The sequence below is a fragment of the Asparagus officinalis genome, chromosome 3, assembly GCF_001876935.1.
Source record: "Asparagus officinalis chromosome 3, Aspof.V1, whole genome shotgun sequence".
NCBI lineage: Eukaryota > Viridiplantae > Streptophyta > Magnoliopsida > Asparagales > Asparagaceae > Asparagus > Asparagus officinalis.
The window spans coordinates 48,463,333-48,486,056 of NC_033796.1; the positions used below are offsets into that span (position 1 = coordinate 48,463,333).

The 22,724-nt window shown below is 39.0% G+C and overlaps 1 protein-coding gene and 1 long non-coding RNA gene across 5 annotated transcripts in view; one reads left to right on the forward strand and one right to left on the reverse strand.

The window, feature by feature from the left end:
- LOC109834049 overlaps positions 1 to 8,769 on the forward strand; it is a 26,435-nt gene extending 17,666 nt beyond the window's left edge. For 2 of the 4 annotated variants that reach the window (XR_002245440.1, XR_002245443.1), the window contains 2 exons: positions 3,302 to 3,638; positions 8,212 to 8,769. This is a non-coding gene — a long non-coding RNA (uncharacterized LOC109834049). Of the gene's footprint in view, positions 1 to 3,270; positions 3,639 to 8,211 lie in introns of all 4 variants that reach the window. The other 2 variants (XR_002245441.1, XR_002245442.1) reach the window with 2 other exon arrangements.
- On the reverse strand, positions 3,039 to 21,162 carry LOC109834048 (MADS-box transcription factor 23-like). Its single transcript, XM_020401940.1, has 9 exons — positions 20,960 to 21,162; positions 20,678 to 20,860; positions 9,181 to 9,262; positions 8,227 to 8,288; positions 3,993 to 4,092; positions 3,875 to 3,916; positions 3,716 to 3,796; positions 3,436 to 3,593; positions 3,039 to 3,362 (listed from the first exon to the last, which is right to left on the reverse strand). Exons 2-9 carry the CDS (start codon positions 20,857 to 20,859, stop codon positions 3,350 to 3,352), a joined length of 720 nt encoding a protein of 239 aa, XP_020257529.1. The 5' UTR covers position 20,860; positions 20,960 to 21,162; the 3' UTR covers positions 3,039 to 3,349.

The following is a 22,724-nucleotide window of genomic DNA, read 5'->3' on the forward strand; positions in this document are numbered from 1 at the left end:
TCTAAATATGTGCCTAGTGGTGAGCAACTGAAGTGTTCCGATTTCATAATAAAAGACCCTTTCCCGACAATAAAGCTCTGAAGTTTGGTACCATGCATGACAAAGAGTTCTTCCACCACACCAAGATTCCAAAGTTATGATGAGGGTTATAATCTCATTTAATTTCTAACATTTTTATTGAGATGAGCTTAGTGATTAATAAGACGGAAATGCAGTAAGGAGGCAGTAGTAATTCTAATAATAGCAATCATATTCACATTTTTTTTAGTATATACATACCTTGGATGCTTAGAATGTCCTATCGTCTTCTGTCCATATTTCCTCCATTGACAGCCCTCACCAAAGGGAGAATTAGTTACTACAACATTCTTCAAATTTTGTCCCCTTCTATTTTCAAGTAAAATTGAAAAGTAAAAATATAAAACAATTTTATTTCTAGCATAATTTCACTCTAAAATCTCCATATATTTTTATCATTTGGGTTCGGTTCCTCTATCCGCAACTGCTTCGGCCTCTTATTGGGTTTCTGATCCGTATTCATATGACTCCTTTGAAATGTACTCTTCATTCTTTGCATTGTTAGTAAGGAGATTCCAGCCTCAAAAGCTTTCACTACTTCTTCACTCAACTCCATTACACTCTTACACTCTGACAAATCCCTATTAAACTGATTTATCAACTTTTGAGCTTTTGTGAGCTCTTTAACTGTGAACTTCATGAAATTATATGCACTCTTAATTTTTATAACTGCTTTCATTTAATAATCTTAGAACATTTTGAGTTATACACAGGTGTGGAGAAAGATTCTTGGGATTGAAGAGTGCCTGTGTATAGAAAATGACATGATGAAAAAGTAATTGGAACTTTTTATGTAAATACTGAGAGAGATCATTTGTTACTTCCATGTATATACATTGTAATCTCCAGGTGTGTTATTGACTTATTCTTACCATCTGCTTAAGCCCATTTAGTTCTAAGTAACTTGCAAACATTTTGGAGCTCGTACAGATGGAACTACAATGAACAAATATTTTCTAGTAGCTGTTTAGCAGAATATGAGTCCAAAACTCCCAAGTTATAAATATTATGTTTAAATAATCGAATTAGTCCACATTTTTATTCCTAGAAAATGTCAAAAAAATCAAGCATCTTATTAAAAACTTAAATGTTTTGCTACTCATTCCTAATTTTCTGTTACATAATGACTGTAGAAGTGTCAAAATGGTGTAGCAGTTAAACAAAAGAATGCTAATATTGGTTATATTTTATTTTTAATTTTGGTGGTCAAATCTTTATGTTGGATTGTTGGTTCTTGTAATATAGTTTACTGACCTTGTAATAGTGTGGTGGGCTAGAAGTTAAATATTAAGGCTAGGCATGAATCAGGCAGAGTTCGGTCTTCTTACATGTGCTTCAGCCCTGACTTTTGCTCTTAAACTGATCAGTTACCCCTCTATAAAAACTCACGAACCTGCGCCCACACACACACAAGATAACAAGACAACTGTATTGTCAAACAAGGTCACTCCAGATTAGTTAGAATATAATTGTCTTAGGTAATGAAAGAAGGATTTGAATAAGTCACTATCGTTAATAGTTTACATCAAATGTCCATAACTATCGTGAATCGTTTTTCCTTGAAGCATTATTATTGGGAGTTACATAGTCTAGATATTTAACATACTGATATCGAGTACATATTTGATACTTCCAACACTACTCGTGATGGATTACATGTCAGATACTCCTGTTGAGCAGCCAAAGACTGGGCATGTGTCATATATATACCAAAAGTGTATCTTAAATATATTCAATAATCAAAGTTTTAGAAATTACAAATATAGTGATAATGGAATTCTATTCAATTTGCAAATGCATTAAGTTTATGTATTTTTCCAATTTATTAAAAAGGATATGATTGTCCATATTACTAGTTATTTATATTACTTGAGAATATTTCACAACATGGAAGAAATTGTGCTCTTTTAAGAAATTCATGTTACATAAAATGAAAAGTAACTCATAACAAATATGTGAAGTTTATTATAGAGTATGCATAATGCATCTGTATTTGAAAATATTGGTATGTCTGAAATAGTTTTCCCATACATACCAGGTCGAATCCTATTTTTTGAAAGTTACCATATCATCTTGTCTCTGTCTTGTTTTACCTGTACCCTCATTTCTTTTGCCTTGTAGATTGAACTTGTGTAGGGAGTTAATAATGCTCATTTCTTTTGCCTTGTAGTTTGAGTTTAGGAATGAGTGGGCTTTTATCGATCGTGAGGGGGTTAATAATTCTTGTCCGTTGTCTATTCTATCTTCTAAGGATAGTAAGCTACCTTGTGATATCATAATTGTGGTTTGAGTTCGTGGATCAAGCTGCATGGATTTTCGTGGCTATTCCTAGTAGCAAGACATTATATAGTCTAGACATCTTTACAAATTTCCTACAGAGAGGAGTTTTGAGTTTACTTCTCTCGAGGAGAGATTCCATTATAATTTGTAGTTACCTTGTGACTACCAGTTCACGTTGTTTTTATGTTCATTTTCCAGGACTAATTGTCTTTTCAACAATCTGAATAACATATCCTGTTAAGGAGAATTTAGTAATTTGAATAGCTGGCTTCAGCCTGGTGCACGATGTATGAATACTTATATCATAAAAATAAAAGATCTTTTCTTTTAAAATTGCATTTGTATAAAATTTGCACCGTTAAAATAGGCAATTAGAGAAGTAGATCACCTAATGATATTGTGATTAGGTGTCTAAACTGACTGGACTTCTGGTGCAAGGGTCATGATCTTTGATAAAAAAAATAATTGTTTGGATATATAGTATCTCTCACCATTCATCTGCCCCCCCCCCCCCCTCCTCTTTTTGCATGCCAGGTGTTCATGTTTGTGCTTTTTTTGGTGGGTTGGGGGAGGTGGAATGGCAAATGTTGATGCTTTTGCTGCAAATAGAAGATATTGTTCTTTTCTTTGAACAATATAAAATTAGTAACTGACTGGAATGGCAAATGGTGATGCTTTTGCTGCAAATAGAAGATTTTTCTTTTCTCTGAACAATATAAAATTAGTAACAGTCATATTTTTTTCTCCACTTACCAAATAATTATCTGATGTGCATATGTACAATTTCCTTAACCATCAATATTGCACTGCAACATAAATTTCCACTATATAGTTTAGTTTGTCTTTATCGAACCATATTTTAGCTGTTGACTATGTTTCCTGCTCCTGCTCATACATCACATAATGATCAAGTATCATGATTTTGCATTCTTCCAACCTATAGTGCTACTGGAAATCATGAGTGAGCACATGGAATTCGTGAATCATCAGCTTACAATTGAAGTCTGCTGCAATTAAAATTTCATGATGAGAATATGGGATGCAATTACCTATAATGTATGATTTGCAAAACATTACCCTAGTTCTGGAGCTTCTGCTTGTGGCTTTTGTGATTGCTGCTTTGGTGGGCTCAGTTCATGCTGGACTGGCGCTTCCCCGTTCTCAGTGGTGCTAGCATCATTCATAACATGTGAGCTAATAAGAGCTCTTCCATTCAAACCTCTTCGTCCATAAACCTGGATTAACCAAGATTCTATTCTTAGGCCTGATCATTCTTTCAAGTAAGGGTCTGATCTTTTTTTTCCGCCTTTTTCCTTTTTAGGAGTTCTTCATATATGCTAGGATTCTTATGTCTTACCTTATGTAACTCCATATTTTCTTCATGAAGGCACTTAACCTTCTTGTAAAGTTCCAGGTTTTCTTGGTGAATGTGGTTTCCCTGTGATGAAACAGGGTGATGTTAGACGTATTAAGAGTATCTTGGCACGTAGAGTAGGAGCACTGTTTTTGTTCAGACCTTCTGATTTAGTTCCTTAATTTCATCCATGAAAATTTGTTCCTGCAAAATTGAAGTTATATTTAGTAATAGAAAGTGTTTAAGTAAAGAACCACTTCATAGCTCTATGCCAATATACCTTTTTTGTTCGTATACTGCGTAAACTCAGTTCTAGTTTATTCTCTAAAATTTGCAGATCTTTGACACTTAAACTGGATAGCTCTTGTCCCATCAACTGCCTATCATTGTGAAAGCAAGGGTTTATTACACAAATATGCATGATATAAAAAACATGTGAATAGTATTGTTTGTTATCATTTCCCTAATGTTTTCACTGCTTTTAACTGTTATACATTTTATTACACAGAAAGCTAACAGATCTATTCATAGCATGTATTGTTTTAAGTTCCCACTGTTTCATAATTACTGCTTGACAATGAAATACCACACATAGCTGAATTCACAAATTATCATTAACCTGAGCATCACAAAAGATATAGGCTAAAACTATACAATAACCTTGCAGAAGTTTTACTGACACTTAAAATATATGTTATACTATGAAGTTTATATGACTTCACATGTTTATATCTATTGATCATTCAGTCTCAGATTCACATGTCCTTGCATGTGGTTGACATGGGAGCAATTTCACTCTCCAAGCAAGAAACAACCTCCTGATTTAAATTTTTTCCCCTCCTAATTCTTCCATCAGCTCTTACGGAATCCTCAACCTATCAAATTTGTGCATTACTGCTGCTACTTTCACCTAGCCACCTTTTCCTCTTTTATGGCTGTCACTCCGTGTTTTTCCATCTTCCACATTTGATCACCTCCTCCCTCCCGCCACCACCACTATTTACTACCACATCCTTGACTATCTATTGTTTTCCTATTCTCAGCACGTACATAGCTGTTCTCTCTTTGCCACAATTACTTTCTATATTTTTAATAGTATTAGATAAATATATAAATTTTCTATGAGTAATCAGGGATTGTGTGTGACTGATGTGACACATAATACCTATGAAGCACGGACACAGACACGGCAACACGGACACGGACACGGCAAAACCCAAAAAAATAGGACACGACGACACAACTAGATTTTTTTAATATTATTATTATATATAGATCAATATTGAATTAAATTCCTATTACATTTTCATATTTTTTGTTATGTAAAGTGAGGATTATAAATAAGAAACTAATGGAAAGTGTGTCTGTGTGTGTTGCAGGTGTGAATTAAGATGTCGGGATGACAACAGTTAACATTCAAATTAAACAACCCTAGTTAAACAATCCTAGTTAAAACAGTAAACAAAAATTATCACCCTAATTAACACACAAAAGTAAAGCAGTAAACAGAAATTATCACCCTAATTAACTCACAACAGCAAAACATTAAACAAAAAATACAACAGTAAAAAATTACTAACCCAACTAGCATTCAACAGTAACGAGAATACCACCCCAACCAGCAACCAACAGTAAACGTGACCATCTCTAGTAACATTCAACAGTAAAACAGTAAACAAAAATTAATAATTTTAAAATATTAAATTATCGTGGTGGGGGGAAGCGGGACTTTGAAATTTGTGGGGGTGTGTGTGATTTTTGAGAGAGAGAGAGAACAGTGATTTGTCGGGTGAGTGGAGAGTTCGTGGGGTTTTTTTTTGTGAAGTGGAAAGTTCGCGGGGGTTTTGTGCGGTGAGAGAGAGAAAGAGATAAAAGAGGGAGAGAAAGAGATAAGAGAGAGAAAAAGAGAGAGAGATTGATTGGAGAGAGAGAGAGAGAGAGCGACTGAGAGAGAGATCGGAGAGACTGACCTTGGATGATCGATGACGACGAAGCTGACGGGGATGATCGACGAGGACGAGGACGAGAGAGAGAGCTGGCGGCTGTTCTTCGGGTAAGTTTGGGTTTGAGAGCTGACGAGTGACGACTAGGGTTAGGGTTTCAAGTTTGAGTTTGGGTTTCGGGTTTGGGTTTCAGATCTTATTTTTAGGGTTCATTCTCAGCCGTGTCGGGAAAGAAATCGTGTGTTTGGCCCGTGTCTGCGACGAGTCGAAGCGTTGACCCGTGTCGGCGCCGTTGACCGCGTGTCCGAGGCGTGTTGAACGCATGTCGAACGCGTGTCCGCGTCCGACGCGCGTCGGAGACGGACTCGCCAGCGGTTTTGAAGAGTCGGTGCTTCATAGCATAATACGACCGTCAGTTACGGTGTGGGTGGGTTTGGCTATGTGGATGTATGGATGAGTGCTGCATCAGTAACATGCCAGCTAAGTGTGTGGAGGGATGCACTGACCCCGTTTACTCGTTTCTTGTAGAGGGTACCTATTATTAATCAAAGTGATGTACGCTACATATGTGGAAGTGATGGGTGAATGGAAAGAATTTAGAGGATTAAATATGACCATTGTTGATCATGCAAATCAGTTCTTGCTCTGATTGGTGGATGTGGTTGTGGCAGGAGGATAAACACAAACTGGCGTAGAAGAAAAAGAAGAGATCCATTTAAAAACGTGATTGTTATTGGAAGAAACTAGAATTATGGTCTAATAACGAGTGAGTTACTCTAGTACTTATGATAATAGTAAACCAATGGGATATATCTACTGTATGCTGTTGGTTGGAAGGGTCACTGATTATGGATGTACAGAAATCAAAATGTCCTTGCAGAAAAGAGTGTTTACATGGACTACATTTTAGTCATTCTCCCATGCAGCAGTCTAGTGAGTGATGGGAAGAACTTATGTTTCATGTGTGGGTATGGGAAGGATATCTGAATAATTACATCTTACAATGTTAGGTGGATGACATATACTTTATTGTGTTTGGAGTTATGGACAATTTTTGTGCTAATGCTTGAAGTTTGCAGGTTTTATGCTGTTTTTTGGAATGTATAACATACTGGTTCACCTCATGCGAATATGTCGTAAGCATTTATATTCATTGTGTTTATTGTAGTCAAATTATTGTGTCATATCATATGATTGATGGCTTTATGCCTGAATCAAATAGTTCATTCTTGGATCAATGACTTCAGGCCAATTATGGTCTTACAGCTTTAAATATGACAACTTCACACCCAAGTTTGCATCACATAATCCAAACAAATCTAATTAACATGAATATTTCCATTCCTTTTATGAGGTTAAGTAGCCTTTTACATGCTCAAAAACTGCGAACATACAAACCTAATTCTTAATAAGAGAATTCTAAATCATACTGGGTGTTCGTAAAACTTATTTTTAGAAGCTTATAAGGTACGTTAACTTTTGGTGGCTTTTGGCTTTTACTTGGTAAAACCTAGCTTATTCTAGTGAGCTTATACGCTAGTCTTTCAAAAGTGGTGAACGCCAACTTTTCTAAATTGGAGATAAAAGCTAGCTTATTGGGGATTTTAACAAACATGTAGATATGAAAAAGTTAGCTTAAAAGCGCCTTTCACCAAAAAATAAGCTCCCTCAAACATCCTCAAAGTAAAACTTTCCTGACAATTAGATCTGAATGATCTTAAATTAATTAAAATTTCTGATTAAGTATTTGTGTTCTATAGATAAGGCTACAAGAGAAATTTTACTAAAATCAACATTTAATATTAAAAGAAAATTTAGCTTTCTTTTTTTCCACTTTGTTCTTATCTGTTTTGTGATTTTCCAATAGAAAGTTGTCCTACATCAGTATGGGTATGGAACCGTATGTCCTATACATATCCAAATCCTGGAGAAAATGTAAACGCTTTCACTATCTTTATACCCTTTCAGATGTGTAAACAATTTCGATGTTTGATTAAGTTTGATGTTGGATTTTTTCTTTCTGTCGACACTTCTATATCCTTGTGTCTGCAAATGTTTCCCACCACCTTTTTATAGGTTCCACATTTCAGTCTTATCCATATTCCATCCTTGAACTTGTTAGTTTTTTTAAATAAATTTTTTGTTTGTAAGTGCATTAGGTTCTGCGTTGAACGTCCACTAGCTCTGCTATTTTCAGTTTCCACAGATCTATGCCACTACTGCTTAAAAGTTGAAATTAGTTACTTGGTTATTATCTTAAAGTTACAATTGTGACGCCAATACAATTAAAGCAGGGTTAAAATAGCTGAACATTACAAACTGGTAAGCATACTAATTTTAATCCTTCATCTGTAGTCTACTTTCTATGTGAAGACATTTCCCAACACTTCAATGATAGCTATTCTGTATTTTCATAAATCATGGTACCTGGTACGAAAATAATGTATCCTACCACCACTGGAGTAACTTCCATGATCTTGATATCTATGTTTTTTGCACTTCCTTTTCAGAATCACATGTAATATATATCTGACACTATACTATTTTACATAATAGGGAGAAGAATGATACCGGTGATGGTCTTTTAAGCTTTGAAGTTGCTGTCTCAAGCTAGATGCCTCCCCCTGCCAGAACTAGTGAGTATAGAGAAAACCATTTAGTTTATACAATATACGTACATATTATGCTAGCTAATTAATTTCAAGTAAGATTTTGAACTAAACCTGAAAAGAATAGTAGTGGAACATTCTTTAATGATTACTATTATCAGAAGTATCAAGCACTTGTAAGGCTAATGCTTTAGCTACAGACCTCAGTTATGAAATTTCAGTTATGTTGAACCTCCAGGCGATCACAAATGAAGTCAAGATCCAGTGGGATAAGTATGTATACAAATATACAGACTGGTCTAGGTTTTTAATATGACATACTTCTTGTCAAGCCTTTTTATTTCTCTCTGGTATATTGGATCAGTTTTTCGTAAATGTATCAGGTATATTGGGACCTTCCTTCTGGTATAGAAACTGGTGTATTTAAGGCCTTCAGGAAATAAAAAATGCATGTTATTGGTATATGGAAGTACCTTCATAAATTTATACACAGCGTTTCTAATAACCAAGCTTGGCTTCTTGACCTGTTATTATTTGCACGGTGAAACAAATGTTAAGAGAAAAGGATAACCATTAGCATTTTCATTGTATACTCGCGATCATGGTTTTATCTGACATAATCGAGACTAGCACATTGTGAAGAGTATCTAGGTATGTATCTCTTATTTGTAAAAGAGTTTAATTTCTTCCCGTAGTATTTCATTTCCTGTTCTGAAACTATTTCCTAGTTAAAACTTATAATGTGTGATAGGGTCGTGAGCTTCCTGTTGTTTCCTTTGTTTTATATCCTATAGATAATTTATTAAGATATATAACATAGCTTGAGTTTGTCGAGTAGTAAAAATTCAATGCTTTGCATAAAGCATAACCAGTGGTGCTGTAAACATTGTCCAAAATCTGAATATAAATTATATACCTTAACCTCTGAGTTGGCATTCACTGATTGTTGTTGCTGCTCGTCCTTCATGTTGCTGTATCTATCCATCACTGACTTCATACTGAAATTACAAATATGAAAAAAAACAAGAATAAACATATGGTTTTTATACATTAGAGGTATCCATATTCATCCATGATTGTGTGTCTGCATGCATGCACTTATCTTATATGTACACTGTCTGTGTGGATGCCTTTGTGTGCATTTGTGTGTGCATGTGTTATATGCATGCATGAGATTTTACATGTTGAAAATGTTATAAAAAAGATTAATTCAGAACACATCTAGTTTTGATTCAGAAGAACAGGATGTAACAACAATTGTATGATGGAAAACTTTAACCTCTCCTTCTTTATCAAATATTATATAATGCATGTGGAAATCCTAGTTCACCAATCACAAGAGAAGGAGCTGATACCTATATAAACCAATCAGAAACATAAACCTGTATTTGGCTTTGTAAAGAGTCGAATATCAGAAAATTCTCATCAGAATTTTAGAAAGGTTCATTAGCATTTATACAAGTCAATTAACAGATAAAACAAAAAGATCTTAAAGATGCAGATTTGCTAAATGTCATACACCGCCTATAGTTGTAGTTATCTAATGAGAGATGCTCATTACGTAGAGCTTCTACCTTCATGAGATTATACCATTCTTTTACAGCTAAATAGCACTTAAACACCTTCATGACGTTGCCCTTACATAGCCTAAGTTTTTTTTTTTACATATAAATGCCCTATTTTTTAAGTTGACGGGTCAAGCAGTTGACGGGTCGCTTTGAGCATGCGACCTCGCTGCCTCATCGATCGGCTCGTGTTGGCGAACCTCGTCGACGCCTTCTCCATCATCAGCAAGTTACCGGTGATAGTCCCGGCCCAAGTCACCCTGGAGATCGTACGAGGAGAGTGGTCTCTAAGACCCACGCCTACCATCATGCCTCTCCAACTCTCTCCCACTGTAGGAGCTTCTGGGTACGATCGGGTGTACAAACCGATTGTAGAAGCCATCGGGGGGAACACCCCTCTCTCAGATGATCTTATGAGAGCTCAATGTGAGAAGTTCAAGATGCCTCATATGTAGAAGTATAATGACAAGGGAGATCCCTCCGAGCATGTTCAGATCTACTATGACGTAATGAGCATGCTCCAAGCATCGAAAGCAGTCATTTGTTGATGCTTCCCCATCACTCTTTCAGGGAGTGCCAAGCTTTGGTGAATCGCTCTTGAGAAGAAGTTCATCAGTAGTTTCCAACAACTCAGACGGAAGTTCACCCACCACTTCCTGGCTGACACTAAGCAGAACCTGCCCCCTCATTTGTTGATTTAGATGAGGCAGGGGCCCAGAGAGAGCCTTCGAGCCTACTTGAAAAGATTCCAGGCGAAGAGGCAGGAGGTCAACGAGCCTAGGAGTGTAGTTTCCATGTCCGCCCTCGTGGTCGGCTTACAGAGTAATGAGTTGGCTGACTCGCTTTCTAAGAAGCCTGTCGCCAACTATGAGCAACTAATGGCCAAAGCTCATATGTATATGGACATGGAGGATGCCTGAGCTTACAAGGCGTCATCCAAGGCTGAAGAGACTTCCATAGCCACAGCTTCGACAGCGTTAGCCGCCGAGCACATAGCACCCAGCTCGGGACAGGTCTGGAGCCCAGGCAGCACCAGCGGTGGCACCGACACCAGAGTCGGCCAGAGGCCTCCTTGCAAGGCAGTAGTGGCTAAGAGACCCACCGAGAGTTGACTCCTGTTCCAATCGGTCCAACAGGAGAGACCGACAGGGGGACCAACCGCCAAGACCAGCTCTCACAGTCCTCAATACCTCCCTCGCAACAGCTCTCACCATGGTTTAGAAGGAGGGACACCTCAAGGAGCCTACTCCTAAGATGACGTCGAATCCCAAGAACCGCAAGGATCACGGCTATCTCACCAATGAAAGCCATATCCTTAAAAGGGATATCGATGATTTGATTGACAGAGGGTACTTGAAGAACCTCATCTCTCGCCTCTAGCTTATGATCGAGAGACAACTTTATCGAAGGTTATACTTCAGCAACGGTATAAGACCCTATCTGCGGTGCCTTCGGCCACCAAAGGCTAACTATGTGCTCAGGGAGATTCATGAGGGCACATGTGAAAACCATCCAGGGGCCCGAACCCTTGCACAGAAAGTCATTCGAAAATGGTACTATTGGCCTACTATATTGGCTGAGTCAAAGCGACTCGTCTCTCAATGCAAGAAGTGTCAGTTTTACTCAACCATCCCACGAGCAGCGGCTATCGAGCTCACTTTCCTCTCGAATCCCATACCATTTGCTCAATGGGGGTTAGATCTACTGGGTCCTCTCCCCTAGTTTCGGGATAGAGGAAGTTTCTTATTGTGGCGATCGACTACTTCACCAAATGAATCGAAGCCGAACCATGAGCTAAGATTGGTGAGAGTAACGTCACAAGAATTGTATGGAAGTCCATTGTCTGCCGTTTTGGCGTGCCCTGGTCCTTTGTGACTGACAATGGCACCCAGTTCGATAGCGGAGGTTTCCACAACTTTTGCGAGGCATAGAACATTCACCTCAAGTTCTTCTCCGTCGCCTAGCCCAAATCCAACAGACTTACAGAGGCTGCCAACAAGTGCATCCTCCAAACATTGAAGAAGAAGGAGGACGCCGTAGTAGGGAACTGGGTTGAAGAGTTGCCTAGTATCATCTGGTCGTACCACACGACCGACAAGAACTCAACCTGGGAGACTCCATTTTAGTTTAGCTTATGACGCCGAGGCAGTCACTCTAGTTGAAGTAGGTCTGCCGACCATTCGACTATAACACTTTGACGAGGATGTGAACTCAGTAGGGCTTCGGATCGGACTTGATCTCCTAGATGAGACCCGAGAGAAAGCGTCCCGGGCCCAGGTCACCAATTAGCAACGAATCGCCCGTTACTACAACAACAAAATCTAACTTAGGAGATTCAACGTTGGCAACCTAGTCCTCCGCAAAGCTTCTTCTGAAAAGCACCCAAAGAGGCAAGCTAGCCCCAAATTTAGAAGACCCATACACAGTTCTTGAAGAGCTGCGACCAGACACCTATCGACGAAGGGCCCTACACGGGTGAGTCCTCCAACATCCCTGGAATATTGAGCACCTAGGGAGATATTTTCAATAAATTATGTAAATTGCATTCAATATTAATGGAATTATTATCGAAACTGACTTGACTCATGTTTCGCACTCCCGTAGTGCCAAATCTATGCAAGAACTTTTAAGCCATTGGTACCTTTTCAGGGTAAACCCAAGGCACACTCGTCATTCAGTTGGCTCTAGCACTAACCATTTTGCCATTAGGGCGGCCCTCAGTAGGGCGAAAGAACAAGACGTCCCTCAGTAGGACCTAGGCATTCAACCTCGGTTGAATTTTAAGCCCTTGGTGTCTTCTCAGGATAAACTCAAGGCACTCACCATATGGTCGAATCTCACATTCACCTCTCGATCATTATGGCAGTCTAAAAGCCCCCGGCGTCTACTTAAGTCCTGGGCACTCAACCTCAGGGTTGTCATTTTGTCATTTTGCCATCAGGACGGTCCTTAGTAGGGCGAAATACCTAGAAGTCCTCAGGAGGACCTAGGCATTCAAGGAGGACCTAGGCATTCAACCTCGGTTGAATTTTAAGCCCTTGGTGCCTTCTCAGGATAAACCCAATGCACTCACCATATGGTTGACTCCTATATTCACCTCTCGACCATTATGGCAGTCCAAAAGCCCTAGGCGTCTACATAAGTCTTGAGCACCCAACCTCAGGATTGCCAATCTACCAAAGCTCCAGGCATCTACGTAAGTCCTGGGCACCCAACCTCAATGTTATTATAAATAAACCCAAGGCATGAAGTTCAATCGTTCGGTCATCTTCGACAAAAAGACTTGGACGCTTCAATTTGCCAGTCTTTGTCGACAGAAGACCAAACACTTCGCCAACATGAGGCGCAAAATGAGCCAATCATCTCGACCCACTCAACAATTGGGTTGTCCTAATACGACCGATTCACTACAAGCAACACTTGGTTCTCTCAATCAGAACCAAGCTACAAGCTAGTAAAGCAAAAATAAGGAATAAATGAAGGCACACTCCAGAATAAGGGAACAAAGACCGGACACTTCGCCAACATGAGGCGCAAAATGAGCCAGTCGTCTCGACCCACTCAACAATTGGGTCGTCCTAATACGACCGATTCACTACAAGCAACACTTGGTTCTCTCAATCAGAACAAAGCTACAAGCTAGTAAAGAAAAAATAAGGAATAAATGAAGGCACACTCCAGAATAAGGGAAAAGTCAATCTTTATTCCAAGTCTCAAAGTTTGTAATAAACTTCATTACAAAGCTCATTACAATATCCATGTCATTGTTTACAAAAGGCATGTCGATATTTACAAAAGAAAAAAAGATACAAGCTATCAGATCTTTCAGCCAGATCCGAGAGTAGGGCTTAGGAGGTCGTTAACAGGGGCTTCGGGAGCGGGAGCAACAGAAGTAGAAGTGGCAGGGTCCCCTCCAAGGGCGTTTTCCGACTCATCATCCCTATCATCCAAAGCCAATTCCAACCCTCCACTCACCTCAATCTCCTTTAGAAAGTCAAGGAAACAAGAGACTCGGGGAGGGTAAAGGCGATCAGGTGGGGGAAAAGAGCCAGGAGGGAGTAGCGAGGCTAGGTATTCAACACCAGCCTTGTAAGCTAAAGCTACCTCAGTTTTACCCAAGGGGCCCTAACACCAATTGTCAATCACCTCCACCCTATGCTGCTCCGAGTCCAGGTGAGCTAGCCGGTCCTCAAGGTTCTTGACAATTGTCGCAGACGCCTGACGAGCCGATCGCTCCTTGAGGTCTAGCCTAAGTTTCTTAGCCGAGAGACGACTCGATCGAGCGTCCTCCTCAACCGCCTCCTTGAGGCGCCTCTTAGACTCTACCTCCCCTTCCAAAGAAGTTAGTTGGCTGTCCCGCTCTGTGATTCCAAGCTCGAGGCGGCTGACTTTCCCCTTTAGCTGGGCTACTTCGCCTCAAATCTTCTCAATCAAAGTCACTTGCTTGGTGCCATGGGATTGGATCCCTTTGAGGAGCCTTTCCCTTACATCCACTTCTCGGCACCAGTGAGCCTCGATGTCGTTAAGCTCAGCCTCCAAGGCGGCGATCTTCTTCTTCGCTTCCTCCCTGACCGACTTTTCCTTAGCCACGTCCTCCTGCTACCTCGTAGGAGCGTTGTACATATGAGCGAGCTGGTTGAATAACTCCTATTCCACCAAGGCCCATCGAACCAAGTAGACCTGGAGGGCCATATGCACGCCGAAGCTTGGCGCCTCCCGCAAGAACCCCTTGTCCATCGGGAGGGCGAACTGTTGAACAGTTTGGATTGGAGCCGTAGAGGACCCCAAGATCGAGGCTTCTATGTCAAGAGATGTCTTCACAACGAACCTGTCGCCCTCCGGGAGTTCCCTCCTGGGCGAACATGGGCCTAGCGGAACTCCTAGCAACATATGCTTCGCCTTCTCCCAGTAATAGGGGTCAATCTCTGAAATCCAGTGGCGAAAAGGCCAAACCTCCTCTGGCTCCTCATTGGCCTCAGCCGCCTCAAATTCTGGAGGGGGTGCTACTTGCTCTTCAGCACCCCCGAAAGTCTCGACAGGCTCCTTCTTCTCTATTGGTTAGGGTTTTGTTTGGAGAGAATTAGAGATTTGTTGGTGAGATTAATTGGTGAGTTTGAGTGATTTGTAATCTCAGTTTGTACTCTTCTTCTCTATTAGAGTATTAGTGAAAAACCCTATCCTCTTCTTGCCATGTGGACGTAGGCAACTTACCGAACCACGTTAAAATTGGTTGTTTGTGTTTGTGGCATTGGTTTAGTTCATTTGGCCTTCTCTCGACGTTCGTTTGATTTGATTTCTCGTAGCATGTTGGTTAGGTGGTTTGGCTTCCTCCGTGTTCAACAAGTGGTATTAGAGCTCTGGCTACGCTTGGGCTATTTGGAGGAGTAGGTCATTTTGGAGGCTCGCCTAGGATTTCGTTTGGTGATAAATGTGAGATTTTTTTGGTAAAGACTATCTTTTTTAGTTTTGGATCTATTCTTCATTTGTTCCGCATTTGTTTTGGTGCTTTGAGAAAGATGGTCAGGAAAGAAGGAGTTGTGGAGGGTACTTCCGTCGCGAAGACCGTCCAAAGTTTGAATATCCACTCTATGAAGATAGATGTGGAGAAGTTTAATAACACAAATAATTTGGAGAAGTTTAATGGCACAAATAATTTTAGTCTTTGGAGATGTGAAGTCTTGAATGCGCTCAATGCGCAAAATTTGGAAGATACTTTAGAGTTGGACGGGAAACCGGACCACATTGAGGAGAAGGTTTGGAAAAAGATGAATAGAACGGCGTGTGGTGTGATTAGATCTTGTTTGACTCAAGATTTAAAATATGATGTGATCAATGAGACTTCGGCTAAGAAGATTTGGGAGATCCTAGAGGGCAAGTATTTGACCAAAAGTGTAAAGAACCGCTTGTATTTGAAGAGGAGGCTTTATCGCTTTTAATTGAAGAAGGGGACCTCCATAGGTGATCACTAAACCACTACACGAAGCTTTTTGCGGATTTGGCGAATGTAGATGTGATGATTGAAGATGAGGACAATGCGTTGTTGTTGTTGAGTTCCTTGTCTGACGAGGAATATGAGACATTCGTTCTTATTCTTATTAATGGGAAGACATCTCTTTCTTATAGTGAGGTCATCACTGTACTTGTGAATTATCAGCTTCGAAAGAAGAATAAAGAGACTTCAGTTGAGCCGGTAACGGGGGCATTGGTCGCAAGAGCAAAGAGTCCAAACCGTGATAGGAGGTTACAGTCTAGAGGGGTACATCTTAGAGTTCGTAGGAATCAGTGTGTCTTTTGTAAAGAGGATGGATATTGAAAAGTCGAATTCCCAAAGTTGGTTGATCGAGCCGGGAAGAATAAGGGGAAAGCTTTTCAATCTTCAGAGGTGAATGTTGTCAATGTTAGTGGCAATAATTCAGATTCGGATTATTCGGGCTACTCGTTATCTGCACTACCGTCAGTTTGTGTTGCCGATTCTACAGAGTGGATGTTAAATTCGGGTGCTTCTTATCATATTTTCCCTAGGAGGGATTTGTTCTCCAGCTTTTAGGAGTTGGAAAGAGGGTAGGTCGTGCTCATGGGTAATGATCATGAATGTCCTATTGGTGGTATCGGTACCGTTTGGATTAGGATGAGTGACGAAGTGATTCGGGAGTTGGTTGGAGTAAGGTTTGTTCCTCAGTTGAAGAAAAATATTATTTCACTTGGAGTTTTGAAGGCAGCAGGCTATAGGGTGACCTTGGTCGATCCACGTTTGAAGGTTACATTAGGGTCCATGATTGTGATGACGGGCGTCAGGAGGAATAATTTATATTATTTGATTGGGAGCACGGTGTTTGATACAGAGATGACGACTTCTTTGGATTTGGCTAGACTGTGGTATTTGTTGAGGCTGGGTTATTTGATTGGTTATGTCGTGCATGGTTTGTTGAGGAGTGCTTTGACCTGTAGATTGAAGTCCTTTGAGCACATTGGTATGAGCAAGAAGACCGAGGTAGAGTTTGACACTTCTATCCATCGATCGAGGGATCTTTTAGGTGGTGTTCAGTTAGGCATTTGGGGGCCTTTCAAGGAGTCATCATTAGGAGGTAATCGGTATTTGGTTTTCGCAGTTGGGGATTGTTCTAGGTATTAGTGAGTTGCAACCAGGTCACGTTGGTGTGAAGTCCTAGAAGTCAACAACAATTGGAAGAAATGTATTGGTAGAAAGGTAAACCGTCGTTCTAGCTTTGGTAGGGGTTCTTTCTTACATTTTTGCCGAGCTCATGGCAGTTTGAGATACTTCATTGATGTGGAGACATTGGTACGACGAGATAAGATGATATTTTTTATGGGTCGTTCCTTACTGGAGGGGGATCAATGTTGGTTGTCGAGCATTGGTTTTGATTTTGGAGCTTCGACATATTTGGGTCATCTTAGTCATAGGTTGTCGACTGCTGTGTGTGGAGATTTTGGATCTGATGGAGCTGTTTCAGATTTTGGGTTGCATTGGATATTTGGTTGTCCAGTATTTGGTCACATTGAGGATGTGAGATTTGATCCGATTGCACGTTTGGGATTCAGAGGTTCGTTTGATTATCAGTTAGGAGCTTCTGATTTTGTTCTGAGAAGGTATGTCACATTTGACTTTCGGCAGGTGGAGAGTGTTGATCAGATCATTGAGATATCGCAACGGGTGGAGGGTGATGCTACTTCACATTGGGTGGAGATTACTCCACATACTCCAGATCATATTGCATCGTTTGGGATTCTAGCTGAGGTGACACAGTTTGGAGATCATTTGGATTTGGATGCAGATGATGAGTTGGTGGATTCAAGTGCAGCTGGTGGACATAATTCGCATTTGGTTACGGCCATTGGTTCATCTCAGGTGGAGGTGTTTGATTTGTTTCAATTTGGTATCATTGGGAGCGCTATCAGTTGTAGATCCGTTGGTGATATTGGTGAAGAGTTGCAAACTTTTCTATTTGATTGAGGGCCTTTGGAGGCCGTTTGGGTGAACTACATGAAGGCTTGATTCCTTGGGCAAGAGGATACGTAGGCAGTCATTTATGATGCAGCCGGTTTGGTGAGTTGCTTGATTCCTTGGGCAAGAGGATACGTAGGCAGTCATTTATGATGCAGCCGGTTTGGTGAGTTGATACAGTCATTTGGAGTTTGCTCTCATTCTCGTTTGGGTTCTCGACTTGTTGTGGATTGAGTCCGTTGTTGTGGATTTGTTCCACTTCGTATTGGACGCAACAAGTGAGATGTTTGATTGGTATTGATGTCGGCTTAGTTTTGAAAAAACTTCACCGAGGTGGAGGATTGTTGGATAGCAAGTTCCTAATATGTTTCCTAATTTGTTTTGGTAACAGGTTATTGGGATTCCTAATTTATTTTGGTAACATGATTCCAAATCTGTTTTGGTAACAGGTTATTAGGATTCCTAATCTGTTTTGTTTTTTGTTTTAGAATTCCTAGTATGTTTATGATTTTAGGATTTCCATATATATGGAACAATTGGAAGAGAGAATTGAGAAAAAAATTGGGGATATTTAGAGCACAGAAAAAAGATATTTTATGAGCTATTGGTTAGGGTTTTGTTTGGAGAGAATTAGAGATTTGTTGGTGAGATTAATTGGTGAGTTTGAGTGATTTGTAATCGCAGTTTGTACTCTTCTTCTCTATTAATGAAAAACCCTATCATCTTCTTGCCGCGTGGACGTAGGCAACTTGCCGAACCACGTTAAAATTGGTTGTTTGTGTTTGTGGCATTGATTTGGTTCGTTTGGCCTTCTCTCGACGTTCGTTTGATTTGATTTCTCGTAGCACATTGGTTTGGTTGTTTGTCTTCCGCAACGCTCAACACAATGATATAATTAGATGTTCCCTGCTTCAATAAAAAGAGCAAAGAAGAATCATCAGCTTATCCACATCTTTAAGACTTGACCCCGTCGCTACTAACTCAATACAATCCACTTGAAGTTGCTCAGGTGACCTAACACCATTGTACCATCCTTCATGTGCAAGCCTTGCAACCCCAAATTTCCAATGCAAGTTGAATGATAGACTTTTGGCAATGTGTATAGATTTGAATTTATTTCATAACCCGAGGACTGTCACCTCCATAATCACATTGTACATCACTTTTGCCAAATAAAGAGAGTAGAACCCAACTGTACGGCTTTCAATCCATCTTCACCCAATCGTCATATTTCATCTTCTCCAGCTTCTTGCCAACTTCTGATAATGCAAGATCTAAATCGTGTTGAATCAACAAAGCCGACATTCTTTTCTACTAAAGTCCAAATTCTCATTTGCCATTTAACTTCTCAAACATGAGCTCCTCTATCGAACATCCTCCATTTGACATGCTGCTAGAACGATTCCTTTCTAAAGTAGAATCTAGTGCTAATTGATCTAAAATTGATATCAATCGTTGTATTAGAAATTAACATGTAAGCTACGTCCATTTCTCTTAATTAGATCATCTTTGTCTTACTAGTGCAGTTGATTAACTCGGAATAAGGAAATATCAAGGAAAAAAATGGAAACAAACAGGAAAAAAAAAAAAAAGACATGAAAAGTAATCCAGATGTAAGACTCGAGATTTACATGGTTTAGCAGTTGCATACGTTCATGGGTAGAGGTTTGAGTCCTTTTATTCCAAAGATTGTACGAGATTTGTTCTTTGTTGCATTTCTCCAGGAATGCACAAGAAACTCTCTCAGTGTCATCAAAAGATCTTCATTACAGCCCTAGACTTAAAAGAGCTGTATTAATGAGGGTAAGATTGAATATAATAGCGAATAAGAATTCTAACGCGAATAGGATTCCAAAATTATTAAATAGCCTGAAAGGGAGGTCTGGACGGCGGTCCGACCGACTGGTGCGTTGCCAAAGCCCACCCGACTGGTTCGACCATGCGGTGCACAGCTGGACTCTTCACCACTTTCTCTTTTTCTTCGCTTTTGACTGCTCCTTTGTCCCATGGGGTGAAATAAAAGGCTAATCCTAACACTTTCAACTCGTTTCCCATTCGGATCCTCAACCCAGCTCTCTTTTGCTCTCTAGGCTTTGTACCCTTTTGTTACTGATCAACTCCGTTTTCTTTTGGTTTCTTTGTAGTCTCGCTTAACTTTTCAATTTTGTTCTGTGTAGGTTTGTCGCGGTTATGAATGATTCTTCATTGCCCGTTTCAAACGACGTCGAAACTTTTTTTTTTTTTACGACTGAACATTTTTAATTTATTTTGATGCTTAATTATTATCCATGCTCTTAGTAGTTCATCCACCATCTGTTTGGGATGTTAAACATAATATCTTCTTTTTTAGGATTTTATTTATTGAAGACTTTTTCTTGAGGACTTTTCTTATCATATGTTGCTTTATTTCCTTTTCTGACTAGAGATTTCTTTTTGTTTTTAGATTTTTTTTTTAATCCTATAGGATTTTGTGTAATTGTTCTATAATGTTTATATGTGTATGATGTATTACCCTCTTGTTCATTATGAACGAGATACGCACAAGAATAATCTCTCTCTCTCTCTCTCTCTCTCTCTCTCTCTCTCTCTCTCATTTTTGAATGTCAGGTGATTATATGTATGAATCCCTCTTGAATAGACGAGTTCTTCTCGAAATGGATACGTTTCCTTTTATGTAAAATGATCAGGACATAATGAATATAATGTATACATAATCATGTATGCAACAGAGATGATTAATGGAAAAAAATGGATTAGAAATGTGATTAGTTTCCCATGAAAACATATATAATAGGTCTACTATCAACAGAAATATTTTCACATGACAGAATTGGAAAAAAAAATATATAGAAAACAAAATAGAATTAGGGGCCGTGATTATTAACCTGGTGCTAGCAAAATCAAAGAGCCTGCCGGTACTGGAGAAGATCATGAGCCCAACTTCAGCATCGCAAAGTATCGCCAGCTCCTTGGCCTTTTTCAGCAGTCCGTTCCTCCTCTTAGAGAAGGTCACTTGTCTGCTCGTCGAGTTGTCGATTCGTTGAATAACGATCTTCCCTCTCCCCATACTAACTCAAGAACAAGCCGATCGATTCGATCGGTAACGTTTGTTTTAGATCTACAAGTGAAGGAAATTAATGTAGAAGATGGAAGGATAAGAACTGCACCTGAAACTTTTTTTTCTCGGTAGGTGGCGTTTCTTCCTCTTTCAGATCTCAAAGCTAGAAAGTGTATGAGTATTTGTTTAAGATTATTAAGCGGGTATCCAATCCAATAATAGGAAATATCAGATGAATTTACTCTCCGGAGTTTTTGTTGAAGTACAAACGCCGACCGAATCTGGGAGTACTCTTTTCTTTCTTCTTTTCCCTTTTTTTTTCACGCCCCCCCCCACCTTTCTAATCTAATTTGATAAAAGGAGGAGCACGTTTCCCACTTGCTGTATGAATCGAAGTAGTGACCGAGGTCATTTTAATCATTCAACTGCCCTGACTGCTGACGCGTGTTTTTGAGGGAAATTAGTGCTGTACGATAAACAGTTCTATCCTGAGGACATAGAAATTACCACTTTTGGTATGTAGGCATAGGCCTACTTCGGCCCTTTTTGTTTGTGCGAGTCATTCGTGCTTTTTTTTTCCTAAAATTTTAGGGAAAATTATGTTAATGCCTCAAAAAATAATATCTTTATGTGTTGTAGCCCTTTCATTTTTTTCCCATGTGGTTTAGCCCCAAGAAATGTGACATTTTGTGTTGTGATCCTCTTTTAGCAATTATTACCAGCTAGCTAAACATAAAGAGAATAAAAAGTTTAAAATCTTAAAATGCACTTATCTACTCTATTTTTTCATGTTAAGTCTAATTTAATTTATTTTAAGTTTAATTTAAATTTGTTTATGTTTAATTCAACTTGTTTCAAGTCTAATTTAATTCATGTTAAGTCTACTTTAACTTGTTTTAAGTCTAATTTCTTTTTAAGTCCAATTTAATTCATATTAAGCCTAATTTAATTTATTTTAAGTCTAATTTAAATTATGTTATGTCTAATTTAGCTTGTTTTAAGTCTAATTTAATTGGACTTAACATGAAATTAGACTTAAAAAAAGTTGAATTAGACTTAACATGATTTAAATTAGACATAAAAGGAATTTATCATAATTAAAATTAGACTTAAAATTTTGTGTTAGGTCTAATAAACGTTCCTGTTAAGTCTAATTTCATGTTAGGTCTAATAAAAATTTGTGTTAAGTCTAATTTCATATTAGGTCTAATAAAAGTTCATGTTAGGTCTAATTGGAGTTCATGTTAGTTCTATTTCCTGTTCGTGTTAGTTCTAACTCATGTTAGGTCTAATTGTTGTTCATTTTAGTTCTATTTCGTGTTTGTGTTAGTTCCAACTCAGTTCGTGTTAGTTCTAATTCATGAATTAGAACTAACACGAACACGAAATAGAACTAATACGAACTAAGTTAGAACTAACATGAACACGAAATAGAGCTAGCATTAACATCAATTAGACTTAAAATTTCGTGTTAGGTCTAATAAACGTTCGTGTTAAGTCTAATAAACGTTCGGTTTAAGTCTAATTTCATGTTAGGTCTAATAAAAGTTTGTGTTGGGTGTAATAAAAGTTCGTGTTAAGTCTAATTTCATGTTAGGTCTAATAAAAGTTCATGTTAGGTCTAATTAGAGTTTATGTTAGTTCTATTTCGTGTTCGTGTTAGTTCTAACTCATGTTAGGTCTAATTAGTATTCATGTTAGTTCTATTTCGTGTTCTGTTTTCGTCAAAAGTTGTCGTTTTCATTGTTGTCAAACCTGTTACACCGTTCATCGATTACAAGTTCAAACTAAAAGAAAAGTTGATCTTTTTATAAGATCTTCTTACAATGAAAATTAAAGATTAGAACTTTATCCAACAAAACGTAGCAGTAGTT